This window comes from Idiotropiscis lumnitzeri, chromosome 8 (genome assembly GCF_059441095.1).
Source record: "Idiotropiscis lumnitzeri isolate Australia: NSW breed Sydney's pygmy pipehorse chromosome 8, RoL_Ilum_1.0, whole genome shotgun sequence".
Lineage (NCBI taxonomy): Eukaryota > Metazoa > Chordata > Actinopteri > Syngnathiformes > Syngnathidae > Idiotropiscis > Idiotropiscis lumnitzeri.
In genome coordinates, this window is record NC_142398.1 from 4,256,132 (window position 1) to 4,283,060 (window position 26,929).

The following is a 26,929-nucleotide window of genomic DNA, read 5'->3' on the forward strand; positions in this document are numbered from 1 at the left end:
AGAATTCCACTAGATCAACCAATTTTGAACTGAATATTAAAATATTTCCACAAGCGGTTATGATTTTCACAGAATGGTGCAAATGTGGCGCACCTGGCATCTTTGAGCCTTCACTTGTGCTCAAATTCCGAGTAACACATTTCAGAATGAAGTGTTCTTCAGTGCTAAATCCAGACGACAAATTCGCAAACTTTACTTTTGTTGAAAAATTACTGTTAATTACAGGTCGTCTTAGAACCACGACAGGTGGTCAACAAGTAAGCATATATAAGAAAGAAAACAGTAAAAAAACATTTTTTTGCGGCAAAAGGCAATAGGGTGTGTTTATATAAGAACATATATACTGTAATTTTAAAGTTAATTTCGTGTTTTCTATATTGTAACATGGAAGTTTATTTCCAATTTTAAATACTCAATGGATCTCAACTTTTTTTTACAAACCTAAAAAATTAACATTTTAACTGACAAGTTTAGAACTTTCAATGGTGTTGGACCACGTGGCGCCATATTTTGAAACGTCAGTGGTCCACGTGGTCTCTTGCGTAAAATAGACAATGTGGCATCGCTTCAAAGCCATCTGTTGGTGCTTTAACTCTTTGACCGCTAGATGGCGCAATAAACCAGATTGTGAGATTGACGTTAAAAGCCCCGTTTTTTCTTGAAAATTTTTTAACTTTGTTAAATATCTGACAAAACAAGATTACTTCAAGGATTTCACTGTATCTTTTTTAAATAGTCTTTTTGGTCCGTTTCACTAATAAAAGGGGGGAAACATTTATTTAGGAATATTTTTTTAAACAAGATTTTTCCTTCAAAAACTTCACCCTCACTAAATACAATTCTTTATCCCACTAAAAATTCTCATTGTTTATGGAATAAAACGTTTAAAAATGTATTCTCATCCCAATACAACATTCATATATCATCAGAGCACGGCTGAAATTTTTAAATTAATTTATTATATCTTTACCATATAACCTTTGTGGTTGATGATGGTTAACATACATCCAGTTATTCGAGTGAACACCAGTTGAGTTCACTTCCAAATGTTTCTTTCGTTCTTGATTTCCCGCCCCCCCGCATCACCAAAAAAAAAGTCTTTTAGGATTTCGTTTGAAAGTATCTTCCACCCAGGGTATTTTTTTAATGAACTGAGGGATTGGGTTCTGCCTCCCATGGGTCATCATCTTGGAACAGCGAGCCACTGGACCGCACAAACAAACACATGCACGCACGCACACACACGCGCGCGCACACACGTGTACACTTCCTACAAAAATCAACATGACAAATAAAAGATATATAAAAAAAAAAATATGTGAGCTTGAACAATCAGTGCAGGAACAGATGGACGAAGGGGGGGTTCACAACATGTTACACAATTCCTTAAAAAGAAAAAAAAAAACAAGTTTCTTGCATTTGCTTTCAAAATAAAGCTGTCAGTATTTGGAGCTTTTCATTGGATAACAATAAACAAGAGCCCCTTTCACACAGTTTACCCCAAATTACGATGTCAGAAGTTTTCACACAGAACCCAGTGAAACTAAATGTGTCCGTTATGCCAGATACAACCTCCAAAGGTGGAAATTTGTCCAGTACAGTCAGCGTGAAATGAGCTTTTAATACACATTCACAAAGAGAGCATGCAAAGTTGACTACATGACAGCCGTAAAATTCCACAATAATCTATCTGTGCCATTCACACAGACCCCAGCAAAGGAGGAATTTTGACAGAACTACTCCAGTTCATATGGAGACACAGCATCACACAACAAAGTTATTTGATTGGACCGATACGCTTCTGATACTACCTATTCTGTCTCAATACACACAGAACATTAAACCAGTAGACTTTACCAAGCACTTTCCTAAATCGAAAGCTGGCACATTTTGGGTCGAATCTAGCTTCATTAGGAAGCATTCCACTACGGAAGTGGTTGAATTTGCGGGTCAGGCTTGCACGGGTTGTGTGAAAGGGGCTAATTTGTTGTGAGTGTTGTGTCAATGCTGCCACACTTTGGCTTTTAACAAAAATGACACATTTTCAAACATTTTCCAACAAAAAAACAAAGATTTAAAAAACAACCCTGTTAACAACTTAATATTAGAATCGATCAATCACAAATCAATAAGGTGCATTCACACTGTCAAACGCATTAGAAAACACAAGTGCTCTATACTGCTTCGGAAACGACCAATCACAGTGAGGGATGTGGGAAATGATGTCACTCAGCGCACAGGAACAACAAAAACGATCACAGAAAGCCTCAAGTGATTGGTTGCACCAACTTTATGGTCTTGGAGGAGGTAAAAGACGCCTGACTGGACGTCTGTTTGAACAGTAGGCTGACACACGCATACATACGACGCCTCAAAAAAGACATTAGATATCAAGCTGCCAAGTAGATGCAATTTCAACAAAATTTAAATAGAAAAACGCACACACAGACAAACACACGCACACTCTGGTCTTCAGCTTAAGGGGACATTTTTTTCACAAAAACTCAAAAAAAGTGCAAAAATAACCAATATTTGCGTGGAACTTCCTCCTGCGCTTCATTTCCCCCCTAGTCTTTCCTCCCTCATTCACCGGGTGGTGAAAAAAAATGTCACTTAAGGCGATCATTGAGTGAATTCCTTTCACGGTAAAAATATGATTGTTTTGTTTAAGTTGGACTAGAGGGATCACACATGAGAATTGCAGGTGCACACACACACAAACACCCCTACACACACACACACAAAAGTTATTGCGTAAAGTGAAAGTTAAGCCACGATTACTTCTGGCAACAGTACTTCTTCCTGGGTTTAAAAAAAGAGCGAAAAGGGAAGACGACAACGAAGAACAAATCGATGAAGAAAAACTGCAGCAACCATAGAAGTAATGACAGTAACTTTCGCTTTGCAACAACAATAAGGGTTTTAAAAGTGCATTAATCAACCAGGATTGGACCTTTAGCGAACATGCATCACAGGTTTCAAGTTAAAGGTAACCAACTTTAGAATAAAAATGAAAACTTAAACGTACTAATTAGCCAACATTACGTCAAAATCGTTCACTTGTAGCTTTGTAGATTACCTTCTTACAGACTGCATCTGGTATTAAATCATATTTTGCATTATCAAAGTTCAATTTGTTGTCTAACTAGTATTCAGAAGGTTGGAAACTATGTCATGGTGGTCACAACAGCTTAATAGAGGCCTAAATCCAATAAAATAAATTATTAAAAATAATTAAAGAAAAAGTCAACCTCTACTTTGCGGTTTTTCACTTTTCGCAGGGGGGTTCCGGTCCCAATTAACCATGAAAAATGAGGGATTACTTTATATGAAATGCAATGAGAGCGCAGGTATTGATTTTGATATGAGTAATGTGACTTGATTCTCGCAACCTTTGCCGCTGACCGTGCGCCTTGTTGATTTCTCACTTGCCAGTCCAACAAAAATCATGCACAAAGGATTCAAAGCTTTATCTTTGTCTCTTTGTGTTTAAAGTTTTTATGTTGATGAAATAAATGAAAAAAAACATTTTTAGTTGTCATTGCAACAGGGGGTGAAACACGATCAGGCGATTACGCTACTAGGCTAATTATAATTCGGCATTTGTTACATTTTTAGACAGTATTTATTTTAAAATTGTTTTCTAACCTAAGACCTTAATTTCAATAATTCTATATATATATATCTATATATATATATATCTATATATATATATATTATATATATATATATATATATATACACACACATACGAGAATAAGCAATCAAATGTACCTCTATTAATTAAACCAGTATTATTTGGATATTTTCATTTGTAATTTTACATTTGGATACATTTTAGATTTAATATTTTCATCTAAACTACAAAATTAATGCAAACTTGACCAATGAGTTCTTATAGTGAGTTAAGTCTTAACTAATTAAATTAAGTTGTATTAAATTACAAGTAAAAGTTTCTTTTGAGTAAAAAACATTACTAATTTCATACACGTTCCAAACATTTTTTTTAAAAAAGTGAAAAATGTTTTTAAACTTTTAAATTGAATTTTAAAACTGTAAGAATGAATAAAATTTACTTTTTAAAAAAAGTAATTAAACTACAATAACATTTTAAACAATTATGACAAGTAATTTCATGCTTTATAAAAAAAAAAGCATACAACTTCAGTGATTTGTTTATACATACACCTTAAAACTCAAGTTTACTCGGAAAAAAATAAAAGTAGCAAGCCTCTGATGGACACATTTCCTCAGCAGCTAAAGGCTAACTTGATGAGATCATGCCATCAGCATGTTGGGAAATAATGGTTGCCATAGCGACAGTGGGCGCTCAAAGGGGTTATCGCCATAAGTGCTATGCTAACAAATAGATGAGCTTGATTGCAGCTTTGCACGCCCAAAAGCGCGCTTTGATTTATTGCTGTGATTGAGTTTCCATGGTAACTGAAATGCTTTTCATCTCATGATTGTCTTATTTTCTTTACAAATACAGGACAAAATGTAAAAAAGTATCAGGCTGCCTTAACAACTAAACCTCTGTCCTATCTTCTGTCTCCAGAGTAACCACTGACTTGGCCTGTCTTCCGTCGACATGGTAACTAACAACTGCCCTTTCCTGTCTTATGTTGCCGTGGTAATTAACCACTATTCGGTCCTTTGTCACCATGGTAACCAATGTCTCATAAATACAAGTTCAATTTGAGTGACTAATTTAGCATTGAGAGACTAATATTTCAGATAACACAAAAGCACACTCAAGTAACTGTCCAATAATCTTCCCATTACATACTGTTTGTTTCCAAGGAGACAAAAGTTATCTTGGCCACTGCATGCACCACACACACGCACACCCCCACACACGCGCACACACATGCGCGCGTACACACACGCTCTCAAGACTCAGTTGATTGGCACACGGGCACACACCTGCAATTCTCTGAGGGGGAAATGGACCGAAATCACTGAAAGACGTCCCTTTAATACCCACAAGCTCACACAAGCACAATCATGACTCACAGATGATTAGGACACACATACTGCCCCACACTGCAGTCCACATGTAGGAACAACAAAATCACAGCAAAACCTCCTTTCAACACACACGCGCACACACTCAAGACTGTTGGGTTGTTGGTGCAAACACACAAAAGAAGTAGGTCATCTCACAACCGCAGAAAGGTGCGTGCTAACATTCAGCAGGGGCGTGCGTATGTGTAGGAAGTCTCCAAACGTGACAAGAAGACATCAACTTAAATATTCGGCACATCCAGACACACAGAAAGAGTGGAGGCGAGCGGTCGCGGCGGGGAACGAGCGCTTGCGTAAATCCAGTGGTTGCATCCGGTCCGGTCTAGATGATGTCCAGGCGCTCAGGTCAGCCATGTCCGGTGTACGGGTTGTCCAGGAGGTAGCGGTATCGCTGGTAGTGGTCCAGCATGTACTTGGGGGCGTACATGTGCTCCTTGGGGTCGACGGACGGGTACTCCTGCAAGGAGCCGTCGAACCAGCCGCCGGTCCGGATCAGCTGGCGGATGTAGCCCAGGTCGCGTTTGTCCTCGTAGTCGCCCCAGCGCGGGAAGTCGCCGTTCTGCGCCGACACCAGCTTGAAGAGGATGCCCTCGGGCGTGAAGCACCAGGAGCAGTGCCAGCCGGCGAAGTGGAAGGGGCTGCCCAGGGACCACTGCACCAGGATGTGGCCCGTGTCGTTCTCATACTTGCGGAAGGCTGGCATGGTGTAATACTCGCGGCGGCGCAGCTTGATGCCGTCGCCATCGTAGACGGCACGCAGCATGCCTGTTGTGCAGCCTGACACCACCTCCAGGGAGCCCAGCTGCTTCCAGAAGAAGCCGTATAGTGACTGCCGAAAAACGCACACGTTAGCCATTCACGTATTAGCACTTTTTTCTTCAAATAAAATACGGGTTGTTTTGCGCAAAATATTTTTGTGGTGGAAAAAAAAAACTTTTCTAATATAATGATCATTAGGTGGCACGGTGGCAGACTGGTTAGCACAATGACCTCACAGCGCAGAGGTGCAAGTTTTGATTATTCGATTTCGGCCTTCCAGTGTGGAGTTTTTATGTTCTCCCCGTCCCTGCGTGGGTTTACTTCGGGCACTCCAGTTTCTTCCCACATTCCGCAATTACTGATATTAATCAGGGAATTTCGGCTGATAACTGTCTGACAACCTTAACTCATTTTAAAAAAGGTAGAGAACCTTTTTTAAAGCCTCACAAAACTGATTAGTGCGGCAAAACTGACGTGTGTCCTCGATTCCTCCCCTAAAAAAACTAGGACCCTCTGTCTAAATCTATTTAATTCAGTCACCAGAGGCACAGTACCAGCAGCTTTTCGGACTGCTGTTATCCGACCACTACTTAAGCAACCAAACCTCGACCCCCAGAGTCTCAGTAATTATACAAATAAAGTTGTATTGTATTGTATTGTAGACCGGTTTCAAATCTCCCGATTATTGCAAAAATGCTCGAAAATGTCGTAGCGCGACAGCTGAATGAATACATGGCCTCTAATAATCAATTTGAATTTCTTCAATCTGCATTTTGAGGCGACCACTCCACCAGTGAGACGGCCTTTGCTAAAGTGACTAATGATCTTCAATCTATGGACGCCGACACCTCATCAGTATTACTCTTACTCCATCTTAGTAGTGCCGCTTTTGACACCGTCAATCATACCTTATTATTGAAACTCCTTGAAATGCGTGATGGCATTTCAGGCTCAGCACCTTCTAGGTTTAATTCTTTTCTCATGGCAATGAGACTTTTGAGAAGGTTACATGTGGAGTTCCACAAGGATCGGTACTTGGACCTTTATTGTTTAGCATCTATATGCTACCGCTTAGTAATATACGGAAATATACCATTAGTTTTCACTGTTATGCTGATGATATCCAATTAGATATGGCACTGGAAATAACAAACCCGCGTAATTGCTGTAAACTTTGAGGCAGGCTTTGCCGAAATTAAACAATGGATGTCTTTAAATGTTTTGCTTCTTAACGCAGATAAAACCGAGACGCTGATCATTGGCCCAGCACATCATCGTCACCTATATAAAGACACCACTCTGAGTCTTGATAAATGTTTTACTGCCCAAAGGGACTAAAAAAAGTCTCTGTGTCAAATTTGACTCAACTATGTCTCTATCACTAGAACTGCATTTTTTTTCAACTGCCCCACACTGCTAAAATTCATACAATTATATCAAGCAGTGACACAGAAATCATAATCGATGCATTTGATGCGTCTCGCCTCAATTATTGTAATCTTTTGCTCTCTGGACTCCCCATGTCTAGTATTAAAAGTCTGCAGCAAGGTGCAAAATGTGGTTGCTAGACTCCTGACATGGACGAGAAAGTTTGATCATACCCCGATACTGGCCAATTTGCATTGGCTTCCGGTCTACTTGAGATGCGATTTCAAGGTTTTGCTACTTACCTCTAAAATATTTGCATGGCTTACCACCTTCCCATCTTGTTGACCTCGTGGTACCATATTTTCTGTCCCAGCACCTTCATTCACAATATGCTGGTCTTTTAGTGATCCCGAAAGACATGAAGTCCACAGGTTCTAGACTGTTTTCAATTCTAACACCAGTGCTCTGGAATGCGCTAACCACAGATATTAGGGCGCCTACTCCATAGAAATGTTTAAAATGCGACTAAAGACTTATTTATATACTTTAGCATCTAGTTGAATTATTTGTTGGCCTGTTTATTACTTTTATTCTCTTTTCTGCTCACTCTTGCACGGCATGGAAATTAGGTGATGGTGACTATGAAGCTTACCGCATTGACCAACTGGGTTGGGACCTGCTCCAGCAAAGTTCTCCTCCTGCAGCGCTTGATTTGATTTAATTATTTATATACTTTGGCATTTAGTTATTATTATTTGTTGGCCTGTATTTTACTTCTACTCTTTTTCTGCCCCCTAGTTCCCTGGCTTGGAAATTAGGTGATGGCCATTTTTCTCCAGATGTTTTTTTTTTTTTTTTTTTTTTAGTGTTTCCTTTCCCTCCTGGGGGTTAAGATCAGGGGATGTCGGTTATATTTGTTTTCTGTGGGCATGTAAAGCCCTTTGAGACTTTTTTAGTACTGTATTTTTACGGCCAAAATACGCGCCGTATCAAAGGGCGCAGTACTAGTTGAGGGTGCTATTTCTGTATTTGATACATAGATAGAACGCACCGTATCATTGGGCGCAAACAGAACCGAGTAACCGAGCAGTCGCGCAGGCTGCTCAGTCGCGCTAGCGTGTTTTTAAAAAGGCAGCGGGAGTTCGGCGGTACTTTATTTTAGCTTTTAGTTGAAGTTGTCCTCATCCAAAAATGCACCAAGTCCTTGTCTTCTGTATCCAAGATAAACAGCTGGACACGTTCTCCACCAAACACGAGAGTCATTATCAGTCTACCTCGCCGTCTCGTTGCCGCGCAGCCCCTCAGATGGGATGCCGACACAATGCCGGTGTGAGCAAGTCACTAATCAACAAACGATGTGCGGCCACAGTGTTACATCAAAACTATCACCCCAAATCAACTGAATAGCATAAGGGTGTAGGCCCAGCAAAATTCCACCTCCCAGCCTACCATACAATACCTTAGTTTACATGCATGCACACTAAAACAGAAGATAGCATGGCTAGTGTGGCTAGCTGTTTTTAAAAAGGCAACAGGAGCAAAACTGAGTTTGGTTGTATTTATTGAACTATTTAACAATGTACTCACATTATTATTAATCAGTCATCATCCACAAATCCATCAAAATCGTCTTCTGTATCAGAAATAAACAGCTGGGCAAGTTCTCCCACAAACACACCAGGTTCCCTCTCGTCATTGTCATTGTCAGATTCCCCATGTTGCTGTGTCGCTGCTGCGTGCGGCTCCTCATAATGCCGGCTTTTGCGAAAGCCCTAACAACAGAGCTAGCAGACACGTTTGCCCATATAGGGGCATTGGGGGCTGCTTTGCACTGGGGGCGTGCCTTTGCATTGTCATTCACGCCCATCTCCCCTCTCACGTCCGCCTGCTGTCGTTAGCCACGCCCACCCTCTCTCTGTATAAGCAGTGTGCAGGCAGTAAATGTTCGCAGTCAGCCCAGCGGTGCACTTGGTCCACGTAATGGGCGCTCTGCCTCAAAAGGCGCCCTGGCTTTTTAGGACGAGTTTCAGGACTTTAAAGTGCGCCTTATGGCTGCGAAAATACGGTAATTTATGAAATACAGGGGTCTAAAGTGGTTTTAGGTTCATTCTTGTGTAGAAGCTTTTAATAAAATATTGTGAAGACAAGAGACACAATATGATTGCTTTGGTTGAAAATCAATTTAAACAGAACAATATCTGAAAAAGTGATTTCTTCCAAATGACTAGGAACCTGGAAAACAACAAATAGCAGGCTAGCTCATTTGAGGAGTTTTTTTTTACTGCTATAGTATTTTATTTAACAAGGTAATTTTGATATGGATGATAATGCTTGATTTGTTCTAAAGGATTGAACATTTTAATCCAATGCCAATTGTTTAGTTTACTTATTGTTCCTCAAGTCTGTTTCAAAATAATGGAAAATATTGACATTTCAGGGTTCTTCTTTTTGCAGAAAATATTAAAAAATATAAAAATTTGGTATCGTGACAACCCTACTTGTGAGATTACGATTTGAAAAAAAAAAAGCACGTGTTAGATTCCCCACCAGCGCTGCAACATAGAGTGGCGGCAATATCAAAGGCACGCTTACCTTGCGCATGTGAATGGCGAAGGGCTCGGTCCAGCCGTCAAACAGTTTGAGGAAGAGGAGGCCCTCGCGTGCCGGGATTTCGTCTGCATCGTTGATGACGAAGACGTCGTCCGGCCGACCGCCTTCCACTCGTGACATGCCATTATGCGTCAGGAAGGTGCGAAGGTAGTCGTCAGCGATCCAGCCATCCTGCCGGCCGCCGTCTGGAAAATGGTCCAGGAACACATACAGGATCTTGTGGCGCACGTAGTCGTAAGTACCGTTCAGGAGCAGACGCAGAAAACTACAACCCACATGCAGGAGGAGAAAGGAAAACAGTTATACTTTAAAGACAGTAATACTTTAATGTAAGTAATTCATAACAATGTAACTAATTAATAATAATAATTATTAACTACACATGTTTTTTTTGGGGAGTAACTTTTTCGACACTATTAGCTTTGATGTTATCGTCGCCTCCGATGTAACAATTTGTAACTAGTATTCCATCAGATTATACAAGTAACTTCTTTTAAGTCCTCACTTAAAATCAAACTAGTTACTTGCAACTAGTAATCAATTACATTTTAGAAGTTACTTGACTTTGGTGCTCTCATTTCAGATGAAACTGATTCATGGAACCTCTAATAAGTAATTTATTACAATTTAGAGAGTAATTTTCCCAACACAGAAGCAAGAACCTTTACATTTTATAAGTAACTCTGCCTTTATTTCCTCACCTCAGTGATATGTAATATTACACTTCGGAAGCACTTTTGACAAACACTGTCAATTTTCCTCCCATGGCCACGCTCGGACTAGTAATGTCATGTCATCATCCACACCGCTTATCCTGTACAGGGTCGTGGGAGGGTGCTGGAGCCTATCCCAGCTGACTACGGGCAAAAGGCGCACCCTGAACTGGTCGCCAGCTAGTCACAGGGGAGACAGACAGAGTCACTGAGTGGGAACTGAACCCACGCTGCCCGCACACAAATCGGGCGAATGTACCGCTACACCATCAGTGACTCTCCGACTAGTTATTCATTACAATTGGTGACTCAATGTCCCCACCTCAGGTGTAAATAGTTTAACTGGTAATATTAAAATGTAATCTCACATTGTAGACGTAAACTGCTTTGCTGTCATGGCCTCCCCTCAGATTTAAGTCCTAATCAATTATATTTTGGCTGTAAATTGGCTTTGAAGTTCTCACCTGTCATCTCACCATGTCAATTACATGCTACTTCCAAATGACAAATCTATGACTGTTTTAAAAGTAATTTGGCTAACACTGACTACAAAGATCATTTATTACATTTGATCAGCAACTTGGCTTTGATATAATTGCTTCATAGACAAAAAAATACATGCAAATACTTTTATGGAGTAGAATAAATATTGGCAGTATCATACCCAACATGGATTGCTTTCATGGCATGGCCTAATTGTAACTAGTATTACTTTAGAAAGTAATTTGACTCTCAACTACCTACTCAACACTACTTTAACTTTATTTATGTACCAACCTATTACATTTTGGGAGTAACTGTTTTGATGTATTTAGCTCTCGGAAACTAGTTACTTATAGCTAGTAGAGTGAAAACCATTTGAGTTACCTGAGGTGCTTCATTCACACCAAAGTAGTGCTTTGGTGCCATCTGTGGGCAATTACTAATTATTTTGGGGTGTCACCAAATACGAATGGAGTTGCACAATTCATTCCAATAGAAGACTCCTAAAGTTACAGGAACTTCAGTCCTTCATACTCATGCTTACAATTAAACGTGTTCTAAACGTGCCCTTTTGGTACACCAGGCTCTATTTTTAGACAAAAGTTGTCAGTCAAAATGCTAAAGCCCTTAGTTCCGTGTTTAAAGTTACTCTTTTTGCAACGCGTGGTTCAGGTTGTATTTCCAGTAACATGCCCCTAAATATACATACGTCACACAATTGTCCGACACAAGTCTCCAGTCCTGAGGGTGAAGATGCTGCCATTGAGATGCAAAGTATAGATTGCATTGGTACTCATGGTTACAGGATCTAAAAGAAATTAACATGACCCTTTTGGAAATCCTGGAAATAAATCAAAAGAAAAGAGCTTCCACGGTCCAAACTTGCAATGGGCCCACAAAAATCCCTGGTTCAAACTTTAACTGGAGGACCATTTGCACACCCCTAGCCTGGTTCCTGGAAGTAAAAGCCGATCACTTATTGCTTTGATGTCCACCTTAGCTGTAACTAATTACTTGCAGCTAGTTACATCTGTAACTTAAGGCATGAAGGCAGTCACCTGAGAGGTCTTTTTTCTCCATAGGCGGTGAAGTTGGACTCGCAAACGAGGAAGAGGTCTACAGCCTGCGCCAACTCGCGAAAGCGTACGTGCAGTAGGTCAAACTCGTGGTTGACGTTGATGGCGTTGATGATGCGGCGGGGCGTCTCTCTGGGCGTCAGTCGCTCCTTGGTGGGCAGGTTGGAATGGTATACCATGGTGGGCACCCCACAGTAGGGTCCGTGCCAGCCGGGCCGACACACGCACTTCACCAGCCGCCGGCCTCCCCTCGTGACCCTGGTCTTGGACTTGGGTGTGATGAAGGCCGGCTGCTGGACTTCCAGAGGTTTTCGATGCCCGATGGCAGAGGGGCGGCCGCCCACTCCGGCGCCACCGGCTTTCACGCCGTTCTCCTTGGGACCGGCCACCTCGGTGCCCTGCCGGAAACAGAGTGCTCCAGCTCGGGTTCGAGAAAAGTACGGTGTCTTGTCATCTTGCAGCTGATAAGTGCGAGTGTGCAGGTCGCCCATAGATTCCGACAAGTCTGAGGGTGAGCTGGCTTTGAGGAACACCGCCGGGTGGTGTGGGTGAGTAGGATCTCGTGGGGGAAGGCGGTCTTCCTGTTGCTGATGTATCATGAAAAAAAAAAAAACACATTTATCAACAAAAATATTAAACGTTCAGTCTTGTTGCTATCCACATTCATGGGTAAGTAAATATCCATTTAGTTTATTAGCACTATAAAAAATGGGGAGTGATATTTACTTGAAAAAACCTACGGAAGTTTCTTTCACTGAGAAAAAAAGTAAATTTTACAAGAGTTTGAGCATATTTTACGAGTTTAGTTCATAAAAAATAGAAGTTACTGAAGGGGCCCTTCATTTTTTTTCTTTACATCGCACATCTCAAACACAAAGAAACTCAGTGTGGTTAAGGATTGAACCCAAAGATGCAGCCGGCGGCTGGTGAAGTGCGTGTGTCGCCCCGGCGGGGTGCCAGTGTTGGTGTGGATTAGTAGATCGCTGGTTGAAGGTAGAATCATTTTTCCAATTTAGTTTTTTTTTTTTATTTGTATATTTACCCAACTGTTTTTAGAGTGCACTTTGTTGATACATACATTTTGGGGTTCAACCTTGTTGCTGCTGCTGTTAGCGCTCTACATTATTTAGTTTCATCGTACCGGACTTGGAAGGTCTCCCCTCAGGTTCTCGTCGGGTTTCTCCCAAGGGTGAGGAGGCGCCGGCACCTCCCTGGTCCTCATCTCCAGTCCCGCGCTCCCCACCACACCGATCCCTTCCAACTCAATCGCCCCCACCCCATCCACCTGCGCCGCAGCCCCCAACCTAAGGCCCCCTCTTGCTTTAGTGTCTGACAGGCGGAGGACCGGCAGCGGGGGCGCCTCCTCAGGGGAAGCGGGGCTGAGCGGTGTGCCGGTTCCAGCTCCCTTCTCCTGCCAGAAGAAACCCGTGACCATGATGAAGGACTTGATGTTGGGGTACGGCGCAGAGAGCTCGCGCAGTAGGGACACATAGTGGAGGGCCTTGTAGTAGTGCAGGAAGGAGATGACGCACAGGCCCACCGTGCACAGCAAGAACACCCTGTGCCGCCGCATTATCATCCTGCAAAAAAAAAATACAATACATGAAAAAAAAAACGCAAAATCACTCTTAAAATTGGTTGTTGGAATTGGGTAAAACAGCTAACCCGGCGCTGGGTCCAAAAGGGATTGAGACAATGATAGGTTATTACATTCATTATATTGGGTTGAGGATTCAGAACATATATATACACATATACATGTCATCATGTCATCCACATGGCTTATCCTGTACAGGGACGTGGGGGGGTGCTAGTGTGGCATACATTCATATTCAATATTATTGTATTTGGAATTGTATTGTTTTGACAGATATTTTGTTTTGATTACTAGTGCAAGCCATGTTAAGAGGGTGATAGTTTCATGTTATTGCTTATTTGTACATTAATTGCAATGACTAACTCTGACCACTAGAGGACAGCGTTCGCTGCTTGTGTGTGTGGCAAAAGGGGACCAGCGCATTCTAGAGCGAAAAAGAGCTACACGTAAGCTGGAAACAGCAAAAGTTGTTTATAAATGTGATTATTTTGTGATTCAGGTAGGACAATCGAGATCAAATACCATATATTGATGTGTGTATTGAATACATGTGTACGTTTGAGGCATTGTGTATATGATACAGATGTGAAGTATTTTTGCATTGTGTGCATTTGTAAGTTTATTGAGGTGTTGTATTTGTTGAGTTATATGCTCTCATTCTATTCTTTATTTTAAGGAGTGATATATTGAATAATATGCCAAAATGTCAATATGTGTATTTTGTTGAATGTCATGTCATATTTATTGCAATGTTAATTATATTTTGTAACTGTCGTAAATCTCTCATGTTTTACGTGCGGACACTTTACGTTAGGTGTTATGTCCTTTTATGGAAGTTGGCTGTGAGAAGGCTTGTTGTGTCGCGTGACAAAGAAATAAACGTTGAGATGAAAACATCCTGAAACTATCGAAGTGTTATGTCGGTGCGGTGAGCAAAGAAAGAAATATGGATTACGAAGCTGCCAACGCAACAGTATTGATTGGAATATTGGTTAAATAATTTCTTAGTCGCGCATTCTAGAGCGAAGAAGAGCTACACGTAAGCTGGAAACAGCAGTACAGAGCGAACATTGTTTATAAATGTTATTATTTTGTGTTTCAGCAACCCAAAATAAAAACCCTTCAAAAAAATTAAATGTGTAGCGACAGATTGATAAGGACAAGTCCTTCTGCACCCCGCTACACTGGAGCCTATCCAAGCTGACTATGGGCGATGTCATGATCCGCGTCGGGCATGACAGGGTTTTTGTTATTAGTTTTACGTTCCATGCTTTTGTGTTATTGTTTTGCTTGTTTTCGGTCAGCTGAGTGGGGGCGTTTCCCCTCAGCACTCGTCCTCGCCAGCCACACACCTGCTCCCCGTTAACCATCACACACCTGATCCCCATCTGCTCCCCTGATTACTGGACTATTTGAGCTTCCCAGACCTTCAACCCAGTGTCGGGTCATTGTCCCGTGTTGCTCCATGTTGCTCCTTACGGACTTCCACGACCATCGCTTCGATCTCGTTCATGTGCTTATTCTTGCTTTCGCCCTCGTTCACGTCCCTCTGTATTTTGTCTCAGTTTTTGTTCTCGTCCTCGATCCAGTTTAGTGGCGTTTAGTTTGTCTTTAATTTTTGCGCCCTGCCATGTTTGTCTGTCCACATACTTTTGTTTGCCCTCGTTGGATTGAGTTAATAAATTCCCGTTAAGTTACCCTTATTCCTGCCTCCTCGCATTTTGGGTCCACCTCCTCCTCGCCGTACGGCGATCCTGACAGAATGACCCGACCAAAGAAGGACCCAGCGAGGGGGTCACGGCGGCGTCATAGACGCCGCCACACGGACAACCGCCCTCATCAGCCTGCCGACCAGCCCCGTATCGCGTCTGTTTCATTCCCTTCGTCTCAAGGTTATGCAATCGACGGTCTAACCGTCATTCCTCCACACCTGATTATCGATTCGGATCACGACGACGATGTTGAGCACCATGCCCCTGCACCCACTGCCTTTCTGCTAGTTCCCTACACCATAGATGACTTTGAGCACTATGCCCCTCACGTTCCGTCCCAAGTTCACGTTCAGGCGGAGCACGTCCTGCGTCCGTCCCAAGTTTACGTTCAGGCGGAGCACGTCCTGCGTCCGTCCCAAGTTCTCGTTCAGGCGGAGCACGTCCTGCGTCCGTCCCAAGTTCTCGTTCAGGCGGAGCACGTATTGCGTCCGCCCCAAGTCCTTGTTCCGGCGGAGCAATTCTTGCGTCCGCCCCAAATTCCTGTTCCGGCGGAGTACGTCTTGCGTCCGCTCCAAGTTCCCGTTCCAGCGAAGCACGTCGTGCGTCCGTCCCATGTTCACGCTCCAGCGGAGCGCGTCCTGCGTCCATCCCATGTTCACGTACCTGCGGAGCCTGTACGGCGTACGTCCCAAGCCCTTGTTCCGGCAGAGCACGTCCTGCGTCCGTCCCAAGTCCCCGTTCAAGCGGAGCACGCCTTGCTTCCGCCCCAAGCTCACGTTCCGGCAGAGCACGTTCCGCAGCCGACTCAGGTCCTTGATCCGACAGCGCTCATCCTGCACCCTTCGCAAGTTCCTGCCTCGACGGCGGTTGACGATTCCCCGCCGTCCCAAGTCACATTCGCGACGGCGTCCGATGAACCGCCGCCGGTTCCCGCCTCTGTCTCGGCGGTCTTCGACGACGCGCCGTCGCCTTTCGTCTCTGCCGCGGCGGCGTCTGATGAACCGTCGCCGCTTCTCATCTCTCCCTTTGTGGCGCCCGACGACCAGCTGCCGCTCCAGGTTCTTGCCTCGGCGGTGGACGATGACCCACCGTCGCCTCTCGCCTCTGCCTCAGAGGCGTCCCACGAAGCGCCGTCACTCCCGGTTCCTGCACCCGCGGTGGACGACGTTCCGCCGCCGCCCCCGTTCCTGCACCGGTGGTGGACGACGACACGCCGCCGCCTCTCGCCTCTGTCCCGGCGGTGCCAGATGAACCACCGCCACTTCTCGCCTCTGTCTCGGCGGCGTCCGATGATCCGCCACCACTCCAGGTTCCTGCCTCGGCGGTGGACGATGACCAGCCGCCGCCTGCCGTCCCTGCCTCAGCGGCGCCCGACGAAGCGCCGCCGCTCCCGGTTCCGGTGCCCGCGATGGACGACGGTCCGCTGCCGCGTCTCGCCTCAGCGACGCACGACGACCCACCATCGCGCCCCGCACTTGCCTCGGCGGCATCCGACGACCCGTCGCCACTGCTCGTCTTGGCCCCGGCAGCGCTCGACGACCCACGGCCGCTCCTGGTTCCGGTCTCAGCGGCGCTCGACGATCAGCTGCCGCCCGAAGTTCCTGCCTTGGCGGCGCCCGACGAACCGCCGCCGCTCCACGTTCCTGACTCGGCGGCACCCGACGATCCGCCACGCCAAGTTCCGGTCTCTGCGGCACCCGAGGAAACGCCGCCGCTTCCCGTCGCTGCCTCGGCGGTGCTCGACGATCTGCCGGTACTCCAGTTTCCTGTCTCGGCGGGGCTCGATGACCAGCCGCCGCCCCAAGTTCCTGTCTCGGCGGGGCTCGACGACCAGCCGCCGCTCATTCCTGTCTCGGCGGGGTTCGACGATCCGCCGTCTCCCCAAGCTCCTGTCTCGGCGGCGCTCGACGATCAACCGCCGCTCCAAGTTCCTGTCCCGGCGGGGCTCGACGACCAGCCGCCGCTCCCAGTTCCTGTCTCGGCGGGGCTCGACGACCAGCCGCCGCTCCCAGTTCCTGTCTCGGCGACACTCGACGACCCGCAGCCGCTCCAAGTTCCTGTCTCGGCGTGGCTCGACGACCAGCAGCCGCTCCAAGTCCCTGTCTCGGCGGGGTTCGACGTTCCGCTGTCGCCCCAAGCTCCTGTCTCGGCGGCGCTCGACGATCAACCGCCGCTCCAAGTTCCTGTCTCGCGGGGCTCGACGACCAGCCGCCGCTCCCAGTTCCTGTCTCGGCGGGGCTCGTCGACCAGCCGCCGCTCCAAGTTCCTGTCTCGGCGGGGCTCGACGACCAGCCGCCGCTCCAAGTTCCGGGAAGGGCCACTGTTGGACTTACTGGTCTGGCCACCTGCACATCCGCCTGAATGGCCACGGCGGCACTTGCAGGGCTGGCCACCCGGACGGCCGCCCGAAGGACCACGAAAAGACTCGCTGGTCTGGCCTCCCGGACATCCGCCAGACCGGTCTCGTATACGGGTGGTGGTTCCACCCCCCGACCCCTTCCGCCCACCCTCATTTTCTGGACATGGGGTTCTTTTGGTTCATTTGTTTTGGGACATCTGGAATCCGTCCCTTGAGGGGGGTACTGTCATGATACGCGTCAGGCATGACAGGGTTTTTGTTATTAGTTTTACGTTGCATGCTTTTGTGTTATTGTTTTGCTTGTTTTCGGTCAGCTGAGTGGGGGCGTTTCCCCTCAGCACTCGTCCTCGCCAGCCACACACCTGCTCCCCGTTAACCATCACACACCTGATCCCCATCTGCTCCCCCGATTACTGGACTATTTGAGCTTCCCAGACCTTCAACCCAGTGTCGGGTCATTGTCCCGTGTTGCTCCATGTTGCTCCTTACGGACTTCCACGACCATCACTTCGATCTCGTTCATGTGCTTATTCTTGCTTTCGCCCTCGTTTACGTCCTCTGTATTTTGTCTCAGTTTTTGTTCTCGTCCTCGGTCCAGTTTAGTGGCGTTTAGTTTGTCTTTAATTTTTGCGCCCTGCCACGTTTGTCTGTCCACATACCTTTGTTTGCCCTCGTTGGATTGAGTTAATAAATTCCCGTTAAGTTACCCTTATCCCTGCCTCCTCGCATTTTGGGTCCACCTCCTCCTCGCCGTACGGCGATCCTGACAGGCGAAAGGCACACCATACCCTGAACACGTCGCCAGCCAGTCACAGGGCAGACATCGACTCCGTCACCGAGTGGGAACCTATCCCACGCAGCCTGCACACAAGTCAGGCGGATGAAACATATATATATATATATATATATATATATATATATTAGTGCTGTCAAGTGATTAATTTTTTTAACTAATTCATCACGAAGAAATTCCACAATTAAATTAATCACATTTTTCAACTACTATTTTTTGCAACGTTTATAACAAGATATTTACTTGAATAATCTTAGGATTGATGCAAAATCACCAAATATGAAGTATATTTAATTTGAAGACTGTTCTAATAACTTTCTTGGGTTCTTGAATATGATCTAAATGGAGACATTTTTGCAGACATTTATTTTCGAAACATTTCTCAAAACTGCCCACGAGCGCCACACTCCAGCAGTGTTGGTTTGCAAGGCCCAGTGGTAACTTAAACACAGTGTTTTGTTCTGAGATGTGCTAAAGACAACTAATATGGCACAATATTTGCAAAGTATGCAAATTATTTTTTAAGTTAACCAAATTGAGTTAACTGAGTTAAAATATTTAACTGAGTTAAATTTTTTGGGATATGTATACATACATTTTTGTGAACCCCTTATCATAAATCATAAGCAAAACAGTTGAGAAAGGAGATCTTCAAAAGGCATGTGCCAAAGAACACTGGCTTGAAATTCCCTCTATTTGCTAGAACGAAATTGGTCAATTTACGTGCTCTTACTTTATTTATTTATTTATTTAGTTCTTTTTTTGGGCCCAGATGCTTCCCAGAATATGAACAATGCATCGCCACACAGCAAAAAAAAAGTCAGTTGAGCAGCAATAAACAATACATTACAATGGCGACTGGCAGCTTGTGGTTTTTCGTGTGACGTAATTCATTAACAAAACCATATTCTGAATTTACACCAACTGACTGGTACAAGATCGAAGGTTCATCTTCGGATATGCTGCCATGGATATTACGGCCCTGGATGAGGACCCACTCCACTGAAGTCATCTTCCTGCAGCACTTCATTCAATTGACTCTTACATTATCTTATCTATTATTGCATAGCATCATTGTATGTGACAAATGTTGCCCAGTTGGCATCCATTGCAGCCTGGTCATCCTGGAAGGGGGATTCCCCCATCTGTGGTCCCTTCTCAAAGTTTCTCACTTTTCCCCTAATGAGGTTTTTTGAGTTTTTCCTTGCCCTCCTGGGGGTTAAGATCGGGGATGTCGATTGTGGCTATGTAAAGCCCTTTGAGACTGTCTGTGATTAAGGGCTATACAAATAAAATTGACTTGACTTGACTTGACCAGTGATTGCCGAACAAAAGCATTTTCATTGTTAGGGTTTTGCTACGAATTTATTACTGTGAATCTCAGACGTTTGCGTTAAAAAGACCAGGTGACACCAGTGTAACAAACACTTTGAACTCCCCTGTTTCTTTGTTTTAAAACTTTTTGTCTGACTTTAACCCTTCAAAAGCCTAAGCGGCATATATGCAACATCTTGGAATAAAGACCATGTGATAGTCATGTGACTGACAGGAAGTGACCTCTCCAATTTGCTGGAATTGCTGATGTGTTAACTTCAAAGAAGCAGCCAACTTCAAAGAACTGTTATGTGATACTACAGGTCATTTCAAACTCATTTGACAGTTCCAATACTTTGATAACATGTCCTATAGTGCTGATAACATGGTCACACCATAGTGTTTGAAGAAACTAATATCAAACCAGGGCTCGAAAAATTGCTGTGACATACATGTCACATCGGGCTTTCAGCCTTAAAATACGAATGAAAATCTCGACGTGACATATTTGTCACAATAACAAAAATTGTAATAATCCACCCAATTTATTTAGCGGTATCTGCTATATTCAGTTGAAGTATGATCTGCTTGTGAATTAAAAGTGTTTTGAACAATTAGAAACATAAAATAATGCGAAAGAACAACACCTTTTGGAAATTCAACGTAATGATAACACAGTTTTGCTATCCTATGCTTATCCCATAAAAAGAAATATATAATTATTGTGGATTCTGTACTTTCTTATTTTTAATACATTTTTAGAATGCAAAAGAACAAGAAATACTCTCTTCAAAATGCACTCCAGATCATCCTGGGAGATGACAGTGACTTTGTCACGTAATCGTTTTCTAAACCTGCGGTCAAATCTACATTTCACTGACAACACCAATGTATCAAACAGAAGAGCAGAAGATATGTTTTGGAAGATTCGGCCATGGTTGGATATGTTTCGCAAACAATGTCTGGATATCACCCCGGAAGAGCACAAGTCTATTGATGAGCAAATGGTGTCCTTCAGAGGGACACAGTCCCATAAGACAGTATGTAAAGGGTAAAGGGTAAGCCCCACCCTTGGGGACTGAAAATTTGGAGTCGCTGTTGTTCTTCAGGAATCCTCTGTGATTTTGTTGTGTACGAAGGTGGCACTGGGAAAAAATCTTTACTTGGCATGGGAAGTGATGTTGAGGTCAAGCTTTGTGAAACTCTCCCATCAGACCACAACTACAAAGTCTTTGCCGACAATCTTTTTTCTTCAGTACCACTGGTACTCAACCTTCTTCAACGAAAGATCTACTTTGTGGGAACTCTGCGTGCCAATCGCCTAGCTGGGTGTCAGCTTGAAGATGATAGAAGTCTTGCCAAGAGAGGCAGAGGGTCTGTTGACGCCAGGGTGGAAAAAAAGGAAAGGTTGGTCATTGTGAAGTGGCATGACAACAAATCTGTAACCCTAATCTCATCCTATTGTGCAGTTGAGCCTCAAGATAATGCTCGATGCTGGAGCAAAGCAGACAAGACATTTTTGGAGGTCAGGAGGCCTCACATTGTGAAGGAATAGAACACATTCATGGGAGGAGTGGATCTTCTTGATGCATGCATTGCAAGGTGCAAGTATCACATGAGGTCACGGAGGTGGTACCTCTACTTGTTCTGGCACACCATTATGTTAGGTCTGGTTAATGCTTGGTTGATCTACCACGGTGACTGTAAACTACTTGGTGTCAAAAATGTACTGCGCCAAAAGAGCTTCCAGGCAGAGGTTGCCACTAGCGTCATTCTTCTGCAAATACAAAGAGGCCGACCATCACTCAATCCCACATCTTCACAGCCACCACCACCATCCAAAAGGGTTCGTCTTGGAGTTCCAGATGATGTTCGCTCTGACCAAGTTGCACATATTGGCCTGTGAAATGTGACAAACACGGCCGCTGCAAACACTGCAAAGTCAACGCAACTACCACCCTCTGTGAGAAATGTGATGTGCTTCTTTGCTTCACTGAGGAACAAAACTGTTTCAAGTCTTACCATGTGGTGAAGGCTAAAAAGCTTTTTTTTTTTTGTGCACTACTTTTTTTTGGGAGTCTGTTGATCAGTTCTCTGTACCCATGGTAGCTTGTTACAAATGCAACCAAATATATGCAGCATTATTCATTTTTGATACAGTTGGCAATTTTGTGACACAAAATGTGTAAACCGAAGAATTTTATTTTAAACCTTATCCTTAAAGTCACAGCCACAATTTATGTTTTTGAAATGCAAATAATTGGCACATTTCATGTTACCAAGCACTAAAAACTGTCATGTTTACTCATTGCCAAATAAAGAATTTTTTTTTACCACTAACGCCCAATGTTAAATATATGTAACAATACAGATCTTTGGTATGAAAAAGTATTATTCTGAAAAAAAACATTAGAAATGTGTTTTATGTGATCCACTTGGCCCGTGGTATATCCCACATCATTTTCCTTTATGGAAAAATGGGTCTGGTAACCTCACACTTGGTTCTTAAGGCTCGAGTGCAATGTAAATAAAAAAAAATGGCCAGCAGGTAGCAGCAAGTATATGATCAACCAGTACTCACTCACGCAAGGGTCTTTTTGAAGAAGTGAATGCGGACTTTTTGGGGGGGACCTGTGAGAGTGAGCGTGGTGGAGTAAGCGTGGTAACTACGCCGAGGGCGACGAGAGCAGAGCAGTTGTCGTAGTGAAGGTTGTTGTAGCGAAGGACACACCAAAACATTCCTAGACGATTGCTTTTTGACCAAAAAAAGCATCCACATCCAAGCTAGACATCGGCGACCGAGTTGCAGTGGATCAAAGGATGACGCTTCGTTCGTCGAACAAACGAAAGAAGCGAGTTACAGCTGCGTGTGGCTCACGGGTCGTTCCGCGAGAGACATCAAGTGATGAAAACACAGACAATGACGAGTACTGCGAAAACATTTGCTGCTCATAACAAATCACTCAGTAAACTGGATGCTAGGCAATGACCTGACCCCCTCGATCCCAACACTAGCGTCAATGTAAACCGCATGTGCGTGCGTGAGAGAAAAAGAAAGATGTCAACCTCTCGCAACAATAAAAATGTTACAGTACGCGCGCACATCCACTTTTGTATATAGTTCATGGGACAGTTGATTGACGTTAACACGGGCACTTATAATTGGTTTGCAAGTAGAATAAAATCAGTGTACTAAAATGCTCCCCCCCTAAAAAGACTCTCTCTCTCTCTCTATACATATATATATATATATATACACTATATGTATATATATATTTTTTTGTAATGAGATTTACGACAAATTGGCACCCCCCATTTTGGAGTCCGGCTAGTTATTTTTTTCCGCTTTCAGCGTCTACGTCACGGCACGGAGGCAAGCGAGGTAATATTGCTTACATTGTCAATTATGTTATCTAAAACGGCGACCGATCGCCACCAAAATGCAAATGCACATAATACTCTTCAACCTAGGAAAGTATAAAAGCATTCTGCACAATAGTTTGGATTTCTTGACATCAAACGTGAGCTCAAGCGATCACCTCCACAAAGTCAAAAATACCATGCCAATCGAGTCTCCACTTACACAAGCAGGAGCGGACAAGAGCAAGGATGTACACACGAACTCCGACTGGTTATATTTCAGACATTTAGCTACGTTTAAGTGGTGTCACCTCAAAGGAGGCAGACGGTGGCTGGCGACAGGCAGCATGCTAGCATGGATCTTTACTTGGTCAAGGGGCACAACTGTTTTTTTAGTATGTGTGGTTAAAAATAGAACTAACAAAATTTGCTTTCAACATTTCATTTTTTTTCAGAAGAAGAAACAACCTTCTCGGGTAACCAAAGAAACAAGTCACTCACGTAACATATTTGGCACAGTTTGCACACCCAGCTGCAGCTCTTAAATCCAACCCAAATCCAATCTTAAATCAAATATGCTGGATCAAAATAATTAACCAAAATTTAGGTAAAAGTAACCCAATCTGCTTAAAATCCACACCTACCCAGCAAATGAGTAGGGAAAACAACCCATCACTTTTCAGTGTGCACGACAAAATGTTTTAGCATGTTGATTTCACAAAGTAGTTAAAGGAGACATTTTTTTTAAAAAAAAATGTGATATTGAGCAGTGTTGTATTATCTTTGCTTTTAATGAAAATAAGACATTTGCAAGCATCTACTTTTTACTTAGGAAAACAATGCTAAAGTTTTTAGTGCTGTTTTCTGACATGCTTACAGCTCAAACCATGAACTTAAATCATCATTAAGTTACGATGCGAATTATCTACATGATCAATGTGAAATAATGTCCTGTTTTTAATAGAAGGATGGCAATTGACATGCTTTTTTAAAATCCAATCCATCAATTTACTTCTCCAAAAAAATGGTTTTGTTCCCCTCATGACAATTTTTGGGAAAAAAAAAATATTTCAACTCGCCGGTTACAATTGTGAGCAACAAGTGTAATTGAATTTATAGGGCTCTAAATATATTACTGAGTATCTTTCAAATTATTTTGAGTAAATATTGACAGAATTTGTTGGGATGAAATGTATGTAGTGGTGCGTATCTGTATCTAAGTCTAATCTTTTTTTTATCTCCTTTGGATTCACTTTGAGTGAAGTTATTGATATTATGGGTGTAGGTGATGGTCCTGAAAAGGGATGCAATATTGCAGTTATCCCTCAATATGAAAAAGATGCCATATTCAGCAATTGTGATAGTGATGGATCTGATATGGACTCCGAGGGGGGGATAGGCCATTTGCCAGCACGGATGTTGAATGCATCTGGAACTTGTCGACACAGATGACGACAGGGACAATATTGAATACAACCTCCCCGTCTCACAAGCCATAAACACTACGTTACTAGCTTTTCATAATGGAGAATGCATGGCCTCTACAAGTTATGCCAAACAGCCACATGAATTAATAAAAAATAAAAAAAAGGGGAGAATTATTAAAAATTAAAAAAAGGGGAGATGAACACCAATTGCCCCAACTCCAACACCTTCCATTGTTGAAGAACCAAGGTCCTCTTACCACACGGTCCAGACAAAAGAATCTCAAAGGTCCTCTGACCGATTCCAGGCCAAGGTGACAGAGCCTCCAAATAACTTTGGTCACCAGAGGAGCTCTTTTGAGGAATCTCTAACGTCCTCGAGCCAACACTGGACAAAAGAACTTCAGAGATCCCCCAGCAGATTGTAAGCCAAGGCTCAAGAACCTCAAAAGACCTTCAGTTGCCAGAATAGCCCATTTGCAGAATCTCTAAGGTCCCTTCACAGCCAAAGACTGCGTTAGCCCAAGGGCCAAGCGTTGTACTTGGTCTTGAAGAGAGCAAGGTGAGGTGCCTCAAGGTTGAAACTCGCACCATGACATCCTGTTTACTTCTCTTTCACTCCTTGATGAAGATGACAAAGAGGGGATATCGGAGCTGTGGCACATTTTATTTTAAAATGTACAACGCACACCGGCCTCCCTTGCGACGGAGCTCTCGTGTGATGGAGCTACGGGCCGTTTTGTCTCGTGTGTGTCCAGGGAGGGTGCTTGTTAGCGGCTTAACTATTAAGCAAGCCTTCCTCTCTCCTCTGGTGCTCCCGTGTGATGGAACTGAGGGACGGTAAGTCCACCTTACGCCACCCATTTGTTTTTGTTTGTGTTGAGTCACGCTAGCTCAGCGGCGCATGCGTAAGCCTCTGGTTGTATTTCCTCAATGGGAGGGAGTTTGTGACGAGTTGGGCAGTGATAGATCGAATCTGCGCCGCTGGGTTTTCTTTTTTGGATCGATAATTTATCGTTACCATTTTCTATTGATATCACTCACTCAACTATCGCGATACATATCAATCGATCGAATTATCATCACAGCCCTAGGTTCCAGAGATGTCGTTTTTGTGATAAATGCACCACTTATGTCTGTGTAAAGCGAAATGCATCTTTTCACATTGAGTGTTTTCACAAATACCACCGTTAGTAGAACAAAAAAAGTTAAACGTGAACGTAAATGGCCAAAAGTGCCAATAGATAAGGAATATTGACGATCAGAAAAGGAGGAGAAATACAGTGTGTTTGAAAAAGGTTTCAATTGATTCAACACATTCTGTATAGTAGGAGAATTGACACATGTTCAGGGTATTTTTTTGTCATCAAGTGTATGCAGGCGTCCATCTAAATGTTTCGTTTATTACCATCGACTGCAGGGGTGCTCATTACGTCGATCGCAATCTACCAGTCAATCGCAATCTACCAGTCAATCGCAAAGGTAGTATGGGTAGATCGCATGAGATTAAAAAATAGATTTCAGCCTCTCATTATCCGTCATGTGATTGATACAGGGCACCCAGTCAGATGACACCTGATTTATTTATTTTTTTGTGACACATAGGTCACCACGCATGCGCGAACAACGGTGCTAAGTGTGGCACAACTAACAAGCTAGCGAGTTGGTTACCTCCAATTTTAAGCCCTCGTTTTATTCTCTTGAACTCAAGGGGGGTATAAACATGAATGGGGGTGCTGGACCAAGTAAGAAGACAAAAACGTATCACTTTAATACGGAATGGGAGGAGGAGTTGTTTTTCACGATGACATTTTCGAAGTGCGTTTGCCTCATCTGCCAGTCCACCATCGCAATACCAAAGAAGGGAAATGTGGAGCGGGATTTTCGGACTGTTCATGGAAAATATGATACCGAACCCCCGCCGAAAAGCGAGCTGAGGAAGAGAATGGTGAAGGAACTAAAAAGCCAGTAGTCAGGACAGCAGTCATTTTTCACACAACTTACTTCTCAAGCGAAAGCCGCCACCGAGATCGGCTCATGCGGTTCTGCAAGGTACATCTACATACATTGTAAAAAAAATCCTCAATATATATATATATATATATGCATATATATATACATATATATATATATATATATATACGCGATACTACTGCTGCGTAGTACCACTCTGCCAACAGGTTATGGGCCCAGGACCCGACTGAAGCCAGGACAAAATCAGGAATTTTTGGACTCTACCACCAGAAAGAAGCCGCGACGTACTGCGAGTCTGGTGAGCATAACTGCGACTAAGCCAATGGCTAACGCAATGAACCGGCGGTCGACTGAAACGG

At 43.7% G+C, this 26,929-nt stretch overlaps 1 protein-coding gene across 3 annotated transcripts in view; it reads right to left on the reverse strand.

The window, feature by feature from the left end:
• Positions 1 to 937: 937 nt before the first annotated feature.
• Positions 938 to 26,929, reverse strand: part of mgat3b (beta-1,4-mannosyl-glycoprotein 4-beta-N-acetylglucosaminyltransferase b) — a 62,562-nt gene continuing 36,570 nt past the window's right edge. For 2 of the 3 annotated variants that reach the window (XM_088302419.1, XM_088302420.1), the window contains exons 2-5: positions 13,179 to 13,617; positions 12,020 to 12,624; positions 9,748 to 10,030; positions 938 to 5,857 (exon numbers count right to left, since the gene is read on the reverse strand). In XM_088302419.1, coding sequence (XP_088158545.1) covers positions 5,375 to 5,857; positions 9,748 to 10,030; positions 12,020 to 12,624; positions 13,179 to 13,617 — 1,810 coding nt within the window. In that variant the 3' untranslated portion in view covers positions 938 to 5,374. Of the gene's footprint in view, positions 5,858 to 9,747; positions 10,031 to 12,019; positions 12,625 to 13,178; positions 13,618 to 18,412; positions 18,526 to 26,929 lie in introns of those variants that run through there. The other variant, XM_088302421.1, reaches the window with a different exon arrangement.